The 21293-nt window shown below is 36.0% G+C and overlaps 1 protein-coding gene across 1 annotated transcript; it reads right to left on the bottom strand.

The window, feature by feature from the left end:
* Window positions 1–14071: 14071 nt before the first annotated feature.
* On the bottom strand, window positions 14072–15417 carry LOC138904349 (serine/threonine-protein phosphatase 7 long form homolog). The gene is made up of 2 exons (XM_070192850.1): window positions 14355–15417; window positions 14072–14270 (listed from the first exon to the last, which is right to left on the bottom strand). The coding sequence occupies exons 1-2, from the start codon at window positions 15138–15140 to the stop codon at window positions 14133–14135; spliced, it is 924 nt and encodes a 307-aa protein (XP_070048951.1). The 5' UTR covers window positions 15141–15417; the 3' UTR covers window positions 14072–14132.
* Window positions 15418–21293: the final 5876 nt, after the last annotated feature.

The following is a 21293-nucleotide window of genomic DNA, read 5'->3' as shown; positions in this document are numbered from 1 at the left end:
TAACGTGGAGGACCCATCTTCCTGAACCGATAAAACCTCTTCTGCTCCTCCTTAGACATAGCGGCCTTCATTACTAGATTAACACTAACTACAGGAGGATGTCCCTCAACCTGTACCAGTCCTGGCATCTGATAACCTGCCGCAACCTACTCGGGAGTGTGAGTAGCTAGAGTATGTGCCTCTCCCCCGTCTTGAGAAGTAGGCGGTGCCACATGAAGTACTTTATTCTGTGCTACACCCTCCACAAGACCAACAAAACAAACAAGGGCATCCTTAAGTACTGGGGTAGTAATAAACGTCTCCAGGACTTGAGCTAGTCCAACTGGATCACCCTGATTAAAAACCTTCTCCTCGACCGGAGCTACTGGTGGCTCCATAGTGGCTGCCCTAGTAGGAGCTCTAGCTGTCGTGCGGACCCTGCCTCTACCTCGACTATCGCCTCTCACAACTATAGCCTGGGGGGCTGGTGCCTACCCAACTGCTCCAGATAACCGTTTTCTCACCATATGTGAGAGAATAGAAATACAAGCATTCAAACTTCAGATCAATAAGCCAAACGATAAAGAATGAAAGAAGGGTAGTTTCCTAAGATCCTGTAGCCTCTCGGAGATAAGTACAGATTTTTCTATACAGATCCACAAGACCCTACTGGACCCGCTTGTGACTTTGAGACCTACACAACCTAAAGTTTTGACACCAACTTGTCACGACCCAAAATCCTATCTCAAGGCCGTGATGGCACCTAGCCAAACTTGCTAAGCATAAACAATAAATAAAGTCCATTAGTATTACTTTTTAGCAGAGATATATAACAATAAAAGATGAAAATAGTCTAAAAATAGTATTAATATCTGATAAAAACCCAAGCACGACCTAAACAATGGCCAATACAATATGCCCCAAGACTAGGTGGCACAATTACACAAGCAAACTATGGAAATAAGATCAAGTCTGTATGCATGTCAAGCTGCCTGAAATACAAATAGACAAAAATATATAAAAGAGACATGGATTCAGGAACAACGAAATAGATCCACGAAGTGCAGCTCACCCTAAATCTCCGTGAAATCTCCTAGCTGAATCAGGAAGCTCTGCTAGGACTCACATGAGGACCTGCAAAAAAAGATGTGCAGAAGCATAGTATGAGTACACTACAATTGGTACCCAGTAAGTATCAGGTCTAACCTCGAAGAAGTACTGGCAAGGCTAGATGTTTCCGAATACTTACCACACAAGTATAATAACGCAATTAAAACAACTGAACAATAAGTAATATCATGAATAACAAGAGTAACAGATATCAACAGTTGAAAAGTATTAAGCATGCTTTTCTGGGACTTAAATTACCATAATGCGGCATAAATATCAAAATAAAAGATAGCATGCCCAAATATCGGAGTCGGGATTCCCAATTAGCATATAAGGATGTTGAGTAATGATTAATAGTTAAATAAATATTTTTAAATGAGTAAATAATAAGAATGCATGCTCAACCGGTACAAGATTCATATACCCTAGTAAACAATCCATGCATTAACATAACCCGATACACAATCCATGTATTTACCCGGTAAAAAATCCATGTACTGACCAAGCTTAGATGGCCCAAGATAATATGGATATTCATCTGACTCCAAAGGGACAAATCCAAATCCAAGTGCAAAGAGGGGCATGATAGCATCCCTTATAAATCAATATCCGATCATCATGTCTAATATGCCATAACTGTATTTCATCTGCACGCTTACCATTCGTTCCAAAATCCCCAGCCCAAATCACATGTCCGTATTCAAAATATATTTATATGCTCAAGAATCATAGATTAAAGGTGCACAAGGACTTAATAAATATTATACGTATATGTGCTTAAGAAATCTGTATGTGACTACGGATAATTATGCAATTTGACATATCAAGAATACGTTTCCAAGCCTTCACAATTAATCATAAATCCAAGCCTTGATTTCTAATATGAATAATAGAGCAACGTAGTCAATTGATAATGCAGGCAAAACAAGGCACATAATAATTCAATTCTACTCTTGTCGTAATATAAACTTGGTAAATGCATATATGCTCGCCACCAGGTATATACAATACCCCAATACCTTAAAAACATAGCAAACAAGTCAAATCCTTGAGGTCTACCTCTTAACAAGGTTAGCCAAGAGACATACCTCCACCTGGTAGCCTTAATATCTCCAAAAGTGCGAATTCCTCATAAATCCAACTCCAAAAGGCTCGAATCTAGTTTAATACACCCCAATAACGCCAAACAAAGATATAGAAATCAATTCAAAATAATAAAGCTCCAATCTTTATCAAATAGCAAAAAGTCAACCTAGACCCACTTTTCGAAACCTGATAAAAGTCACAAATCCCGACTACCCATTCGAATATGAGTCCAAATAAATAAGTTTCATCCAAAACTGACTCCAAATCGAGGTTCAGATCTCATTTTTCACTTTAGAAATTTTTTTCCAGAACCCCCAATTTTTTTCTCTTAGATTTACCAATCGAATACCAAAATCAAAGATAGAATCATGAATAATAATTAAATCCGAGTCAAGTATACTTACCCAATCCAAGTTGGTGAAAATCACCTCAATCGGAGCTTCCAATCTCAAAATATGATAAAATGAGCTCAAATTCCCGAAAATGACAACGTATAATTCTGCCCAGTGATACCTTTCACGAATACGGCCAAGCCTCGCGTTTGCGAAGCACAACCAGCTCCACCCCCAAAAATACCCAACACGAACGCAGTCTTCCACCCACAGATGTGATGCACAAGGTCCACTAGCTTACACAAATGCGGTCGCCTTCCCGCGAACGCGAAGGCCAAATGCCTGGCCAACTCCCAATCTGCCTTACGCTACGTGAACGCGATGCCCATGTCGCGAACGCAAAGGCCAAGCTGCCTCATCCATCACGAACATGACCAAGTGTCGCAAATATGAAGAAGAAAAACATCTGCTCCCAGAATAAGCCTTTGCAATCGCGAGACCTGTGGAGGAGACCTGCTCCGTGGTCGCGAAGCACATCAGACACCAACAATCTTCAGTAGCTCATTGAAGCTCGAATTGATCTGAAATCCATCGGTAACACTCCCGAGCCCTTAGGGACCCCTTCCAAACATACCAACCAATCCCAAAACATAACACGGACCTACTCGAGGTCTCAAGTTACACAAAGTAACATCAAAACTACAAATCGTACCTCAATTCATGCTTAATAAGCTAATCAACTTCCAACTTTCAAAACCCATGCCAAACCATACCTAACCAAAATGAACCTATTCCAACCTCCAAAACGAAAATCAAAATCTAATTACCTCAAATTCAATCTTCGGTCAAACCTATGGACTCTCCAATCCTACAAATTGCCAAAATCGGCAAATAACACCAAAACATCCTAGAAACTTCCAAATCTAATTCCGGGCATAGGCCTAAGTCCAAAATCACCATACAAACGTATTGAAACCATCAAAATACCTTTTCGAGGTCGTTTTCACAAAAATTAAACCTCGGTCAACTCTTACAACTTAAGCTTCCATAAATGGCACTAAGTGTTCCAAATCACCCCGAACCTTTCTGAAGCCAAACCAATCAACCCCGCAAGTTACAAAACAATACACATACGGGAAACATCAAATAGGATAACAGATATCAAATACACAAAATGACCGACCGGGTCATTACACTTACTGGATATCAATTGCAGTGTACTCATTCTACGGTTCTGCATATTGTTTGTGCAGATCCTCATGTGGGTACTAGCATAGCCTCTTGTTGAACCTAAGCATCCACTAAGAGAGTTAGGGTGAGTTACACCTCATGGATTCATTTCACAATGCCCGAGTTCCTATCTTTTATTATCTCCTGTCTATTTTCATTCTCTTAGATGGTTTCGATTATGTATTCAAACTTGTACTTATTCAGTAGTTGCTCGAGTATTTATGCCACCTAGTCCTTGGGGGTTGGGCTGTTTTGGTCATGTTTGGACCATGTTATGATTGTATAAGATATTTTACTATTTTGAGATTACTCATGTCTTTATTTATCATATGACTATATTAATTATAGGAATATGGACTATATTTGATCGTTTGTGAGCTGGCTTGTGTAGCAAGTATGGCTAGGCGCCATCACGATCTAAGGTGGGATTTTGAGTCGTGACATATTTCAATGCTTCCAAATAGAAATATTCCTTTTGATTGAACACCAGAACCTGAAAATGGAATCAACAACATTAGTTGTTTAGTGAAATAACAAGGTGTAGTAGACGAAATGAGATCTTGATTATGCAAATCTATTAGTAATTGTGTGTCATTGCTAACGCATAATAAGAGAATCCTAGTTTCCAAATCAAGTCATATGTTGCTTGCATAAAGAAAGCTTTAAAAAGTAACATATTTATTTATGCGAAAGGAAAATGAATGCTTACTTGAGGATTGATCGAGGACGAGCCGAAGATCCTCGCCTTGCATCCAAGAGTGATGGGCACCCCAATTGATATACATGTTGTCTGGGAAATTAGCCTCAACCAAGTGAAATGCAATAGCTGAGATGAATAAAGCCAAAGAAAGAAGTTGAGAACCTGCCATTTTGAATATAGAACACTTCCCTTGTTTCTTTTTAGTTCTCCAAACTAGAACTGGAAATTGCGTGTCTTTGGATTTGGAATATGTAATGTTTATATAGGTCTTAATCAAATAATGCCTTGTTGAGGAATCCCTTGAGCATGTAGACCTAGTCATCAGTTTGATGTTGTTAGCAACAATCTTTCAGAACACTAAAACCCAAATCTTTCACCAAAATCACCAAAATATGAATAAATCAGAAAACTGTGATTTTTTTCAAAAACTTTCAACAACAGATAAGATATTTCATTCTCATATATCATGAGGAAAAGTACAACTCTATGCCTACCTGTCAATGTGCATGTGAAGTTATGAATGTCACAAAATCGTGTAGCATAAGAAAATGCATCTCTATGCCTACATGCCAAGTATGCATGTCAAATGTAATGCATCACAGTGATGAACTCATGTGCTCATGCACTCGGCAATCAGCACTCTGCGCTCACTGCTGGTATGTCACACTCTGGAGGGGCGGATCCTGCCCAAACGCTAATATAAGCCAACATGGCATGTTACGGTGTGCAGCCCAATCCCATAATCATCACTCACAATCAGGCCTTCGGCCTCACACAGTCATCAATCTCTCCAATCTCTCGGGCTCACAAATCTCATGCCAATCAGCCCAAATAATGATACATGATGTAACAATAATGATAGTAGAGATTAAGATATGATAAGCAAATGATGAATATTATTGAGTATATAATTGCAATTTAAGAAAAGAACTCAACAACTGAAATGACCTTAGTGGGCCGAACACAATACAAAAGCAAATGGAGAATGTGCGGTCGTATCCTTTGCTCGCTTTATTGCATAAGGCTAATATTATCCCTCGTGATTCTGAAATGTTGTCTGATTTTGAAAAAGAAGCTGAAAACTTTATATGCTCAAAAATCTTAAAATCCAATAAGTGAAAGCAATCAGACGTTGTGCTAAGTATAATTGGCATGACATCCTTTGGGAATAGATATCAACTTGCTCATCCTAATTTAGGCCTCATTTGTTTGTGTATTTTTTTTAAGATTAAGAAGTTTGAATCTGAATGTATATCTCAATATCAAGATGTGTATTAAGATTAAGACATTTAAATTTGAATACACATTTGAATATTAAGATGTGTATTAAGATCTGAATACTAAATGATTAAAATTGTTTGATTTTTAACATCTGAATGTATAAAATTTATCTTTATTTAAAAATTAATAAACATAAATTCAAATAAAATACGAATTAATCTAATATTATATCAATAAAATATATAATTTTTTTTTAAATATGACAGGTGCTGGTGGTTGTTGGGACCAAACACACACGCAAGTATACGTGGCCGTCAAGTAATAAAGTGACTCGAAAGTCGGATGTTGAACCCACAGAGATTTAGATTGATCGCTAACTAAGCAAACTAAAATCAATTAGTTGTCCAAGATAATCAAGAGTGATGTTCTTCTATTAGTCTATTATTGCGAAAATTAAACAAATAACAACTAATTTAACTAGAATGCAAATGGGTATGATGAGACTTTAATTCAGAGGAGATGAAGATTTCAGGGTTGTGGTTGGTTTAACAATCCTATTAAGTTCAATAATCATACTCGTTAATCCGAATTATCTATGGTTGCTATTTGATCGGATCGTTTATATGAATAGCATGTTCCCACAATAATATCTGTCTATCCATAATATATCAACCATATATTCCTATGATATTGAATCTATCATGAACGAATATACTATGGCATTCAACTAAGCAAGACTGTTAGGTATATTCCTACCCTAACCGCGAAATCTTTCTCCGAGCCACGGGTTCAGAAACAAGCTCTCTTTAATTCTACTTTAATCTAAACACGGCTTTCCCAAGCATAGCATAAATAGTAGGGTGAATTGGTAGCTACAACAATTCACAAGTTAAAACTAGAATTAAATAAATAACCACAAGATGATAATCCGAATTAACAGAGATATAATTAATAAACGTTAATAATCATGTCAACCACAACCCTAGAAACTAGAGTGCTTAGCTACTCATGTTCGTAGCAATAATTTTCCAAGTATTTTGTATAAACAAATTACAAAAAAAAAAAAAAGAGGAAGGAATGAAGAACTCGATGATTTTCTCCTCCTTAGAATGCTCCAAACGTCTTCTCCCTTCCAAAATAGTCTCCCTAGGTCTACGATGTGTCAAAAGTCCTCAAAATCACGTTTTTACATGTATTTATATCAAGTAGGGTCGGACCCAGACGAAACACCTTTTCCTGCGCGAAATAGGACTCTGGCCTCTGTAAAATTTGTGCAGGCGCACCGCATGGGCGACACACCGCGCGGTGTGCTTGTGGGGAACTTCAGAGAGCATGCAATTTGAGGGCAACATCAATTTACACAGCCGCGGCGCGCTACGTGGCGTCCCACCCGACACCGCTGTGGGAATTTGAAAAAATGTAAAATACGAAAGTTGTAGCCCTTTCAAATAGCTTTCCAACGATATATTGTGGAGCCCAAACGAAATTTCTGAGAGAAAAGTTATGTGTATTTTACTGGACAATGCGCAGTACGCCTGCTCGATTCTTCATTTCGTTCTGAAAGTGCACTATCATCCATTGATCACCGAACACGATCCCAACTTAATCCTTGGGTTTTTACTCAAACTTCAATGCTCCAGAATAACTTAAATTCTTTCCATAACATCTACATAGATCGAAATCACTCCTACAAGGCGTAAAACATACATTTAGTGCAAAACACTAGCGATTAAAGCTCAAACTCAATTAAAGTACAGTAAATTAGAGTGTAATAAGTGACTAAAATACGTAATTATAGCCTATCATCAGTGGTGATGGCTAATGGTAGCGCTTGTCAATGCCGACTAAAGATAGTGGTTGGTGGTAGATTTGGTTGATGATGGTGGTTTAGGATAGTAGCTGGTGGTGATTGGTAGTGGTGGCGATTATGATTGAGGATAGTGGCGGTGGGTGGTGATAGTTAATAATAGCGGATGGTGGTGGTAGTTGTGGTTGAGGAAGGTGGTGGTGTGATGGTAGTTTACAATGATGGGTAGTGCTGGCTATGGTTGTTGATGGTGATGGGGTGGTTAGTTGTGGTAGTTGAGGTAGATGAGTATTGATTGTGGTTGAGGATTATGGTAGTGGGGGTGTTGGTAGTCGATGATGGTGGCGGATATGATTGAGGATGATGGTGGTGGTGGTAGTGGTGGTTAAATATGGTGGTGGTGAGGGCATTGTGGTAGTTGATAATTGTAGGCGGTGGCGACAGCTAATAATGAATATGGATGATAGCATCTTAATGAAATTAAGTCTATGTTATAGATCTTAATCATACATACCCATTAAGTGGTTGTGAAATAAAATAAAAAAATACACTTAATGATTAAGATCTGAATAATTAAGATTCAGACTTTAAAATCAAACACACTTAATGTCTGAGATCTGAATAATTAAGATTCAGACATCCATTTAGTAAAAACAAATGAGGCCTTAGTTAGGAATAGTCATATCTAATATTTGCTAGAAATACACATAAAACAATCCTAACTAAATTTAGCCGTGAATGAAAAATTTCTCTTGCTAAAATTTAGGTGAGTGCGTATTACTTATGAACAGTGGTGGCGTTAGAAATTTTGCAAAAGGTGTTCAAGATTTAATATATATCTATAAAAAATAACTTTTGACCTATATACATAGTATAATTTGTTATATAATCTGTATAATTTTCGAACGAAGGGTGTTTTAAACACCCTTTATTCAATGTGGCTACGACACTACTTATGAAGGTTAGCTAGAGTTATTTTCCTATTTAAAATGAAGCTAGTAGAGGGGAAATATTTGCAAGTCTACTTCATTAAGGTTGGCTCAATAGATAAAGCACAAAATTATTACATTAGTTTGTTCTAGTAACCTGACCTATATATTAGGCAATAGGGAATATGGAAAAGAAAATGCATTTACATTAGAGTCTGGAACCAAAATATGGTTCTTTTGGACTCAAAGAACGAAAATATGTGAAAAAGAAATTTAGTGACCAAAATATGTATCGCGTTTTTTGGAACCACACTATACTTTAACGGCCGTTTGGCCAGTTAAGTATAGCGTTTTTTCAAAGAACGCTATATATATATATAGCATTTTTTACTAAAACGCTATACATATGAATGGGCCCACAAATAATTCTTCTATGCTTAACTGACATAACAATAATTCAACTGGGTATAGCATTTTTTTAAAAGACACTATACCTCAAATAATTGAACCCCCGGGCTGATTTTTGCCTTATTTAAAGGGGTGAAGGATTTTGTAAAAATCCATTCACAAACATTTTCAAGTCTTCTGAAAATTTTTCTTTGATAATTTGTTCTTCATTTTGTCATAATGTCTTAAGAGCGAAGAATTAGGGTTTCATTATATTAGGGGGATGAAGTTGTGGTGGCGAATAACTCAGTAAGCTATAGTTTATCTCCACAGTCTCATGTTAAGTTGTCACTTACAATGGAGTACGATAAATTGGTATCGTTGATATGTAAAAAAAAATGAGTGTGAGCAAATGTTTGGCGAATATTAAAATAACCAGAAGATATCCAAATTTTGTGACTCCGCAAGGGGTTGCTTGTTATGCTGAGTTTAACATCGAAGACGATGAAACTCTAAGAGATTATTTGGGGACTCGGGGACTCCGGATGAATACCAGAAATTTATTGTGATAAAATTATTAGAAATGTACGTCAAGGCTGAAGAAGTTCGCAATAATGAGGTTGCGCAAAGTAGGGAAATTCTTCAATTATCGGGCGGTTATTTTGGAGCATATTTAGCCGAACAGGTTCCAACTAAAAGAGTTTGGCCGGATCTAAACTTATCTCCACGGGCGAATAAGGAGCGAGGAAATAATTTCTCTCCTAGTATACATAATCCACAAGCCAAGTGGTAAACTTCAATTTTTCTTTGTGTTACGATGTATTTTTGTGTATTGTATTTGTATTAACACTCATATATTCCACAGGGGGTACCGACCAAATATGAATTTTACGAATTATGAACCAATGGCCAGTTGGAATATGCCTAGTTTTGGTATGTTGGATCATGGTGGTCCATCCGGGAGTCAGCGTCAACAAGATAATGTGCATCATAGGATATCAACACATTATGATTTGTAAGTGAATATATAAAGTTATATGTATTGTTTGGACCAATTTCAGTAACTCATTATTTCTTTGGTTGTGTAGTGAAAACGAGCAACTTGATGGTCCTGTCCTCCCTCAATTGTCCGAAGACGATGTATTTACTCGGAATCTGGCAGATGCGCAGAGTCAGGAAGAGAATAGTGATTATGACAACAATGTCGATTAATCTGGAGATTACACACCCTTTCCTGACGAGGGTGATGATGAGGACAAAGAGAGTGTCGAACCTGATTTGACGAGGGAGCATGCTCCACCTCCCATTAGACCAAGAGTGTACGAGTCCCACGTGCCATTTCATTCAAGGAATATTCCCTACCTTGATTATTTGCCAAGTACGCCGGATGTGGATGCCCTCACAAGAGATATTGACGAAATTCGAACAGTAATGTGGGATGAATCTAGACCAACGGTGCTGTCAAAGGGCATGTTTTTTCCTGATAAGGCGCGCCTAAGAAAGGCGGTGAAAATATACAGTGTAAAAGAGTGCCGTGAGATGACGGTATGGGAGTCATCTCCGGATGTATACAAGGTTATTTGCCGTATATGGTTTACGGGTTGTAATTGGATGTTGCGTGCGATAAAGAAGAAAACAAATATGTGAAAAGTGGGTAAATGCATTGGCACCCATAATTGTGAAACGGACACATTCAATGGGAATTACTTCAACTTGGATATTGACTTGATTTTTCTTATCTTGATTCCACACATTGAAGCGTCCATAAGGTACAACATCAACGAGTGTATTACATCCGTCCACCAAGAATATGGGTGTACTATTACCAAAAGAAAGGCATATATCGGGTGCAAACGTGCGTTTGAAATTATTTATGATGACTGGGATAAGTCATTTGCATCTCTACCCAGGTACATGGCCACATTGCAACACTTTAGCCCCGGGACTGTTGTTGAATGGAAGCTTGAGCGGAGTGCGGGAATACTAGAATATATATTCAGATACGTGTTCTGGGCATTTAAACCAGCAATTGATGGTTTTGTGCATTGCCGGCCGGTAATATCCATGACGGTACTCATGTCTATGGAAAGTATGATATTAAGCTGTTGATCGCCGTTGCAGTAGATGCTAATGGACAAATATTTCTCCTAGCTTTTGCCATATGTGCCAATGAAAGCCAAGAGACGTGGATGCTATTTCTGAACCACTTGAAGGAGCACGTTGTCAAACAATGTTCAGGTATTTATCTAATATCTGATCGGCATGGCGGTATTTTAAGTTTTGTAGAGCATTTTCCTGAATAGAAGGAACCGCATGCATACCACTGTTACTGTGTGAGGCACCTGAAGGCTAATTTCCAAAAGAAATATCTAAACAAGGAGTTGCATGATTTAATATGGATGGCTGCAACTGATCACCAGGAATGCAAATTTGGGAGGCACATGCAATCAATCAGGCAGGAAGATGAAAGAGCCTATCATTGGTTGATGCGACATGAGCTTGAAAAGTGGACATTTCATGCGGACGGTGGCAGACGATGGGGAACCCTGACTACAAATGTGTCAGAGTCTTTCAACGGGTTATTGAAGTCTGCACGTGGATTGTCTGTCACTGCCATAGTGCGGATATCATTCAAATAGATGACGGAGAGGTTTGTTGAAAGACATAGAGGTGCATCGGAATTGATGGAGAGGGGTGTTGAATTTATGCCAATCCCAATAAAAAGATTTGACAAATACAGGAGGCGAGCACATTAGCATTCATTTTTACAGTGTTGCAACGAGCAAAATATTTTTGAAGTTCGCACCGCTATCCATCAAAACTGGGGGAATAATATACACACCGTAAATGAATCCAGCAGGTTGTGTTCTTGTGGGAAATGGTCCATCTACCACATGCCGTGCTCACATGCCATCAAGTTCTTTCAACATACAGGTTTAGGGCTAACCAACTATGTTGATAAGTAATACAGTATTGCTGCATACTTAAACACATATAGTAGGCAGTTGCAGCCAGTGGGTGCTGAGCATTATTGGCCGCTGAAACCATTTAAAATGGTGTATAACAAGGACTATTTGCATAAGCTACAAGTGCAAAAAAGAACACGTATACGGAACCAAATGAATATTGGTGATACCGTTTATGTGTATAAATGTGACATATGCTCGCAAACAGGAAACAACCATCGTAAATGACCTTCAGCTGGTTTGGGTGGTAGTGGTAATCCAGCTTCTGGTGGAAGTTCATCTAATGTGCCCAACTATCAAGGATACACGTAGTGTTTTGTTTATCTTGTTTGTAATGTGGTTGTAATAAGTGTGTGTACTTGTTTATTTTGAAGAATATATGAAATAAAATTATGTTTCCATTGCTGTTAAATCTTATTGATATTCAACATTAATACTTCAGTAGAACAATCTTAAGTAAAGGAGTTAAAAATTAAAATTTAAAGTGATTTGGAGTAGATTTGAGCAAGATTTGAGTTAAATTTCAGAAAAGACGCAATTGTTTTTAGACGAATCTACAGAATAAGACTTAAAATTTTATATACAACTTCCTTATACTATTTCTAACAAGTATGAAAAAGTGGATCGCCTGCAAAAGATAACTTCTGAAAAAGCTGTATTGTACCCGAAATAATCTTTAACACGCGAAGCATAGTGTGGTTAACTACTACGTTATGTGGGTTGTCGTGTCGATGTAAAAAGCTGGTTGCCTGCAAAAGTTGCTCGCCTGCAAAAGTTATTTTATACCCGAAAGAATCTTTAATATGCAAAGCATAGTGCGGTTAAATACTACGTTATGTGGGTTGTCTTGTCGATGTAAAACGCTGCTCACCTGCTAAAGCTGTATTGTACCCGAAAGAATCTTTAGCACGCAAAGCATAACGTAGTTAAATACTACGTTATGTGTATTGCCTTGCCTATAAATAACTAGCGCATTTTAGTTATTATCTGTGCTTAAACAAAATAAATAGCAAAACTTTCCATAAAAGCAGGGCATTTTTTTTTGCATTAACAAATGTCTGGACGCAATGACCAACCAATGTGCTATTGTGGCAAACGTTGTATGATGAAGTCATGTTGGTCTGATGGTCATGTTGCGCACAGATATTAGATGTGTGTAAATAGGTTTGGAGGCAATGACGGAAATTATTGTAATTTTGAGGAATGGTATGATGAACCCATTGAGCAAGAATGCTACAAAGAATCTTTGCAGTATATTTGGAATATGAATTGTGAATACCAACGCCGTGAGTCTGAAATGAAACAAGAAATTAAGGCATTGCAGGAGAAACTAAAAGAGGCGAAAGAATAAAAAAATAAGCTCGAAGAGAAATTTAAGTGGTTGAAGCAGAGAATACTAGGCGGTAGTGACTAAACAATGACATGTATGTGTTGAGTGTAGTATTTTATCTTTATGTTTTTCGTGTCATGTATTTTCATTAGTTGTACTTAATTTAAATTATATTAAGTTGCTATGTTTGTGTTTGTATTGTAGTATTAAAATAACGAAGAACCGGAGAAATAAAAACATAATACATATATAATATAAACAATAAAAATAGTTTTCATTATTTACTGAATGTCATATGTACATAAAATACAAAAAAAAAAAAAATCAATGTGTCCCACATCCTTTATGCTTTAATGCAGCCGTTGGCCTGAGGCACATCCCATCCCGCCCGGCTACACTATCAAGATCATCCTCATCACGACGCCTTTTAATCGGAAGATGAGCTGCAGTATGATCGTCAGTAAGGCTGGCAGGCTCGGTAGAAGGGGTCATCGGTGCAACAGTAACCTACAGAATAATGGAACGAACCGACCGCCAACGCGATGAACGGGATTCCCGACAATAAGCCGGTTAATGCTGCGGTACCAGTCGATATACTCATGCGCACTAGACATAAGCTCAGGTGGAGGGGTGGAAGAATCTGGTCACGCCGCTGGTCCCAAGTCTAGATCTGCGCCTCTAGCCATGCCTCATATGCCTGGTCAACTTTCGAACGATCATGCCGCTGGTAATGTGTCCTAACCCAAGCGGGTAGTGGAGGTACAAGTTGTGGTCAACCAAACTGGAGAAGGACTTTCTCGGTGGAATGATGCTCGACAATATCGAGACATATCAACGGGACAGAAGAGCTCCAGATAAGTCGCCCGGTCGAGCAATAATCGGGCAAACCAGCTATTAGCTCGTCGATGTATGGCCTCCAAATGAACTATTACGTAAGAATAGGAACCGTGAGTATACAAAACACATATCTAACACAGGCCAAGTAAAGTTAAGTATAGAATTACTTGCGCGTCCTCCAGGAAATCCAACAAATCTCTGCAATAGGGGAGATTATGTCAAGCCTCGTACTCGCGTTCGTATCCCCGCCTCTCAACCCACCTCCTAGCCAAAGGGAGAAACGGTGGAGGTGGTGCAACCTGAGCTATGGGTGGTAGAGGTGGCTGAAACTGTAGGAACCGCTCCCAGGCCCAAACCTAATATATAATTTGGACGTAAAATTTAAGGTATATTTTTATGATGTATGTTATAATGAAGAGAGTATTTGACTATGTTTTCACCTGCAGCAGCGGCATAAATCCTGCAACGTCTCGCTTGAAGCCCATGCATGCCTGGCACATCTGCCGGTACAAGTAACCAAGAACAGCAGTATCCCAGCTGTACCGATGTAAATCATCTAGCTGCTCAAGATGATGAAGAAATCTCAAGCTGACTAGGTTACCCGAAGTGTTCGGGAACAATATGCCTCCAAACATAAGCAGCAACAGTGACCTCGTGTACCACATAATATGAAGCTCTGGTGTATCATGAGTAATGTCATCATGCATGGCCTCCAAATGCAGCCGGATGGGCGTCAACGCAAGACGACTAGCCCCAACCAATACACCATCATCCTCTGGCCGGAAATCGGTGAGCCGCTGCAACGTGTCCAGGTACTGAGCTCCCGTATAATCTCTCATGCCTTGCGGCAAAGCAACAGCAAGTCCATCAATCGGCAGCCCATACAGGACTTCCACGTCCTGCAACGTGATAGTGGTTTCGCCAATGGGCAAATCGAATGTGTGCGTCTCTGGTCGCCACCGCTCTATCAAAGCAGTGATCAACGACCAATCCAGTTGCAGCCGGCCGATCTCAATAATCCTATAAAAACCTGTATCCTGCAAGTGTTTGACTACACAGGGATGGAGCTGGTGGTCCTTAAGAAAGTCCCACATACCGTCTCTTCTCCTAGAACGTAAAGTCTGGGCCAATAACTCCCCCACCCATATGTAAGAAGACCTATGCTCGGCCTGTAGCAGTAGTAGCTCTAGAGAGGAAGGTCTGGGATGCAAAGGCGGAAACTCCATGACGAATACAGTAAATTGAACAAAATTAATTACATTATTTTTCTTTTCCACTGTTTAAATATATTGCAATACCTTGAATATTAAATTTTATTCGATATTTTTACTATATTGTTAATTAAGTTGATACATTTTCAATATTATAATTTTATATTTTATACGTTACTTTAATATGTTAGTTTCATTATTTTATATGTTAGTTTTATTAATTTATATGTTAGTTTTATTATTTTATATGTTTGTTAGTTATTCACCTATTTTTTACTATATATGATTTAATTATTAAATATTCACATTTTTGGTTCCGGACATAATATTTGAGGCCCAGTAGCAGCAATGTATCCTGATTTCTTATGTTCATGATGAGAAATTTTTTTCGATTTTTCACTCAACAGGTCTGTTATTTTATATGTTAGTTTATTATTGTATATGTTAGTTTTATTATTTAATATGATAGTTTTATTATTTTATATGTTAGTTTTATTATTTTATATGTTTATTTATTTGTTACTGACTTATTTTTTACTATACTAAAATTAAATAATTTATTTTCATAACTATACAAGATTTAATTATTAAATATTCACATATTGGTTCTGGACATAATATTTGAGGCTCAGTAGCACCAATGTATCCTGAATTCTTATGTCCTTATGTTTGTTGACTATAATTGGAGATAGTTTGTGTTTGAACTATCAGCTTTTTGACGTATTTTTGGGAATAAGAGATACTTAAATTATCTAATTTCTATAACTATAAGGATACTACGCTAAAGAGCACTACGTTTTACTACGCTTACATTACAAATACGAGCACTACATTAGGTCACAAGATACCACTATAGGGAACTAAAGTAAAAATTTATCTAGTTTACTAGTCTTTTAGCAAATTAATAATCTAAACCGGATAAAAATAACAAATTAATTTAATCACAAAATAATCACGAAATTACATATACCATAGTAAAAAGTAACTAATTAATATTTTTTTAAACAACTAATAATAATTTCTCTATTTTACAAATTTTTTTAGCACACTAATACTATAGTCCGGATAAAAAATAACAAATTTGTTAAATCGCAAAACAATCACAAAATAACATAGAGCGCATAAAAAATAACTAATATGCATTTTTATATACATTTTAACAAAAACTAAGTCGAAATACCTCAATTTAAGATTTTTAGAAAGTCGAAGATTTTGTGATTTTGAGCCGAAACAAGCAACAACGTCCGAGATAACACCTTAGCTAGGGGGACCGTATGTTTTTTTAAAAAAAAAGAGGGGGGGGGGTTACGATGATTCTGTTTTGGGGGAAGGAAGAAGACGATCTATATTATATATATAGCGTCTTTTGTTAAGACGCTATATATATATATATATATATATATATATATATATATATATATATATATATATATATATATATATATATATATATATATATATATAACATCTTAACAAAAGACGCTATATTTACCCGCTTAAATTAATTCAAGTATAGCGTTCTTTGAAAAAATGCTATACTTAACTGGCCAAACGGCTGTTAAAGTATAGCGTGGTTTCAAAAAACGCTATACATATTTTGGTCACTAAATTTTTTTTCATATATTTTTGTTTTTTGAGTCCAAAAGAACCATATTTTGATTCCGGACTCATTTACATTAGGTGGTCCATTTCTTGGTTGTCCTTGAAGTTCAGACCAGAAAATAGAAATCGAAAAATTAATGCAGCTGCACTTGCCTAGTGCATACAACTACTAATTATCACATGACAATTTAATTATACAAAAATTAACAAGGAAAAAATTTGCAGATGAAAGGGCATTGTATTTTCATAATCTTGTCATAACTAGAAAGAGTGCTTGAATCTTTATGCATGATCCTCAAGCTAAAGAATAAATATCTATCTCTCCCTTTCCTGCAAATTAGTCGGAAAGTAAACGATGGAAAAAATTCTGATAGGAACAGCTTTTCCTTTAATAGGCTTTAGTGACACGAATTCGTAAAAATAGCACGGGCTAGCCAGTTTTCGGACTGGTCATTTAAAAATAGCCAGCGTTTATAAAGTTATTGAAAAATAACCACTATTTTGCTGTAACACGGAAAGTTTCAGCATAATATACTGGAGATCGATGCACCTGTGTATGAACTTACAGCATATTATGCTGGAACTTCAACACGCAAAAAGTTCCAGCATAATATACTGGAGATTGGAGTACCTGTGTATGAACTTCCAGCATATTATGCTGGACCGGTATATTATACTGGAGTTCCAGTATATTATGCTGGAGTATTTTCCGGATTTTGAACAGTGTTTTTGTTCAGATTTATTTTTACATGAAAAGTGGCTAAATTTCGATTACTTCTAAAATTATGGCTATTTTTGAATGACCACTTGTAAATCTAGCTATTTTTGAATTTCTCCCGACGAATTAGTGTTGAGGCCCAATGCGGATACCACGGGTAGAAAAAAAAAATAAACGATGCATAGGCTTTCTTTCAAGAATGTCCACAAATAGTTTCTCAGATGAACATGTAGCTCATTTTATTGGAACCCGTCAAACTAGTTATTTACTTTTCAATATTTGATTAAGAAAGCCAAAACACTCAGATAACATTATTTTGAAGAAGACTCTCCGAGTAATTCGTGTGATAGTGGAGCAGTAGTATTTTAATTTGCACAATTGCAACAATTTTAGTGACAGTTTCATGTGCTTGGTTGTTTGACCAAAAAGGAACTGAAGGAAGTATTATGAGCTTTGTGGGCAATGTGGGATAAGTACAAATGTTATTTTAGTTATATGATCCTTTTCCTAGAAGATGAAAGATCACCGCGATCTTCAGACTTAACTTTCGTAGTGTAATTCACTCGGTCCTTTCCCCACTTTATTTATATAACGAAAATTTTAAAAAATTTGTAGAAAAATATAGAAATAAAATACTAAGAGGAGCAGCTATGATTTACGAGTCTTTGTGCGAGCCGTATGCAATGGGAGTCGTGCATAACAAGAATGAAACAATCAACCCATTAATATTAGAAGATCCAATGGATTCTTCCAATGTATCATTTTTGGGTCTAATGAAATTCATAGGTATAGGAAGAAGGCCTATTAAATAGAGATTTTTTTTTTATTTTGACCATATTTTGATTGTTAATACAATATATAAGCGGGGCGGATTTAGGGGGTGGAAGGGGTTCACCCGAACCCCCTTCGCCGAAAAATTACATTGTATATATAAGGCAAAATCTATTTTTTACCTCTATATATTATGTTTTGAAACCCCTTAATACAATTAAAGGCATAGCTTATTGGTTAAGGTGGCTCAAAATCTTTGTGAGGTCATTGGTTCAATTCTCACTAGTTATAATTTTTTTAATTTTTTAACTTTTTTTAAATCCCTTAGCAGAAATTCTGCCTCCGCCTGCCACGGTATGTAAGGAACCTTGTGAATTGCGTGAAAATAGAATACTCCAACTTCGGTGATCAAAGAGTTTTTGTGCGAGCCGTATGCGGTGGGAGTCGAGCGGTAAAGAGGAAGGTTCGCGTCTATATATGCAATTGATCAAAAAAGATTGTACATGAGATCTTTGTAGATTTTTTTTAAAATTCAAATTGTAAACGATCAAAGAAAAATATTTCTTATAAGAAATGGCATATATATATATATATATATATATATATATATATATATATATATATATATATATATATATATAATTTTTTTTGAAATAGCTTGAAGGAACTTAATACTTCCTCCGTTTTAATTTATGTGAATCTATTTTTTTTTTAGTCCGTGTCAAAAAGAATGACATATTTTTTTATTTGAAAATAATTTATCTTTATATAATGATTTATAGCCACACAAATATATGTGTCTCATTTTACATCATAAATTTAAAAGTCTTCTCTCTTTTCTTAAACTTCGTGTCAAATGAATTCATATAAATTAAAACAAGGATTAATAGGTAGACAAGAAGCAAGAAGCACGAGGATCATTAAAGTCGCTATTGCAAGTTGGCGTTGCAACTTGCATATTGAAACCGTTCTAGACTCTTTATTTTTCTCCAACTTACATATTATTCAGAGGCAAAAAGACAATAAAAGAGTTGAGGTGAGAACAGCAAAGCCGGTGCAACTTGCACAATCACTGTCCCTTTACTTTTTCAATTTAATGACTAAACAATTCCCATATGATAAATTTAAAAATTTGCAACTTGTTGTTTCTTTATTGAATATATATCTATCAGCTAATTGGTCTCTTCTTTTTTAGAAAAAGTCGCCTTCTCCAACTTGCAGAGTATCTTGTTTGATTCTCGTAATGTTATCTTTTATTTTTTATTTTTTTATTGTTTATTGTTTATATAATATGAACATGTTCCAACAACCTTAGGCAACTTGCATCCCAGCTTATGCCTCTAATAATGGAAATTTTCTAGCTAGGTTGCACATTTATTTCTCTTTTTTTATGTTTTATTTTTTTGGGGTCAAATTTATAAACCTAAGTTTCTTCTGTTACTATCACTTAATGTACCACATAGACATGCTTCTTAAGAAAATATATATGATTTTGAGAAAATATCGATATGATTGATGCAACAAATTTGCTTACTGCAAAAGTGAAAAAATTGTTATATATTATATGTTGAATTTTTTTGGCTTTTACGTATATTTTTTTCTTCATATTTTGATCCTTGTTAATGAAAATTCTAACTTTACCACTGATCAGGAGTGTAAGTATATTAAATTTCAAACAACAAATATGAAGAAACTGCTATCGTGCGTGTCATTTATAAGCACTCTACTTCTATTTGCTGGAATCCTTAATCCACATTAAACTAGCTTTGACCATAGATTTTCAAATTTATTTTAAAAAATTTAATGTAGGTGAAGTTTGATTTGAAGATGAAAATGTGTTTGGATCTGTTTTGAGTGAAGTTTGGTTTGGAAAAATATGAAACATGACTTATACCCACAAGTTCTAAAAATTATCACAAATATCCAACAGTACCATTATCAATAACATTCATTATATTATCACAAACCATAGTCCTGAACATAAATAAATTTGATTTTATAATGAACTACATGATACACTATCAGATGACCGAGAAGACGCAGCAACATCGTTACAAAATAATAAATGGTGGGCTATTTTATAAAATATAAAAATTTGGGACAATTTTTAAAAAAATACAATAGTGATATTTTGGCCCAAAAGCTGGTTTTGGGATTTGGCCAAAATGTAGGCAAAATATATGGCAAAACATGTGTTTGCCAAATAAAATCCAAGTTTATTTTATCAAAATCTATGGCCAAACGGATCCTAAATTAATGAATTATATTTACTAGTAACTTATTTATATCAAAATTAATGAAAAGGGTACGTGCATCGTACTTAATTTCACCGTCTTAATATGGGAACCTGTGGTTTATTTAATTTAATTACAGCTTTTAGCAACCAATAGAATCGACCATTGGCTGTATTCAAGAGTCGGCTGAATTAACTCACCTTCCTACTGCGCTCAAGCTATATATATTTAATGCATTTATTCTAAAAACAAATCATCCAAATATCAAACGACCTAATTAACCTCGTCTTAATTCATTCTCCTAATCACAAGTTCACTACTAGTATTTGATATAGTTAATATTTGAAGAGTTAATAGTATTACTTCTAATATTCATTTCTTGTTCTTAATGACCGGCTCCTATAGGAAATGACATGTTGAAATCAAAAGACAGTAATGGTACTTTTAGTATGCTGTATAGATACATATTTAGATTATGTATTAAAAAAAAAAGTAATTTTCCTGTCGTAAACTTGGTATAATACCGTGCTCTATTTCTAGGTAAAATTTAGCTAATTATAAGGGCGGCTGTATATTGAACAAAATCCTTTTATTTGTGAAGGCATCAATAGTTGTCTCCGTATGATCTATAGGTCACGAGTTCAAGTCGTAAAATTAACCACTGATACTTGCAGAGCATAATGCGCTCATTTCTCTCGAATCCTGCATGAATACGAGATACTTCGTACCCCTGACATCGAATATATGACTCGAAATTAATTCAGCAAATAAACACTCGAAAGAAGATCCATACGTTTCCAATAAAGAATAAACTACATAAAGATAAAATAATGAACACCAGTA

Source organism: Nicotiana tomentosiformis, chromosome 2, assembly GCF_000390325.3.
Source record: "Nicotiana tomentosiformis chromosome 2, ASM39032v3, whole genome shotgun sequence".
NCBI classification, from domain to species: domain Eukaryota; kingdom Viridiplantae; phylum Streptophyta; class Magnoliopsida; order Solanales; family Solanaceae; genus Nicotiana; species Nicotiana tomentosiformis.
This window is presented reverse-complemented; position numbering and strand designations above follow the sequence as displayed.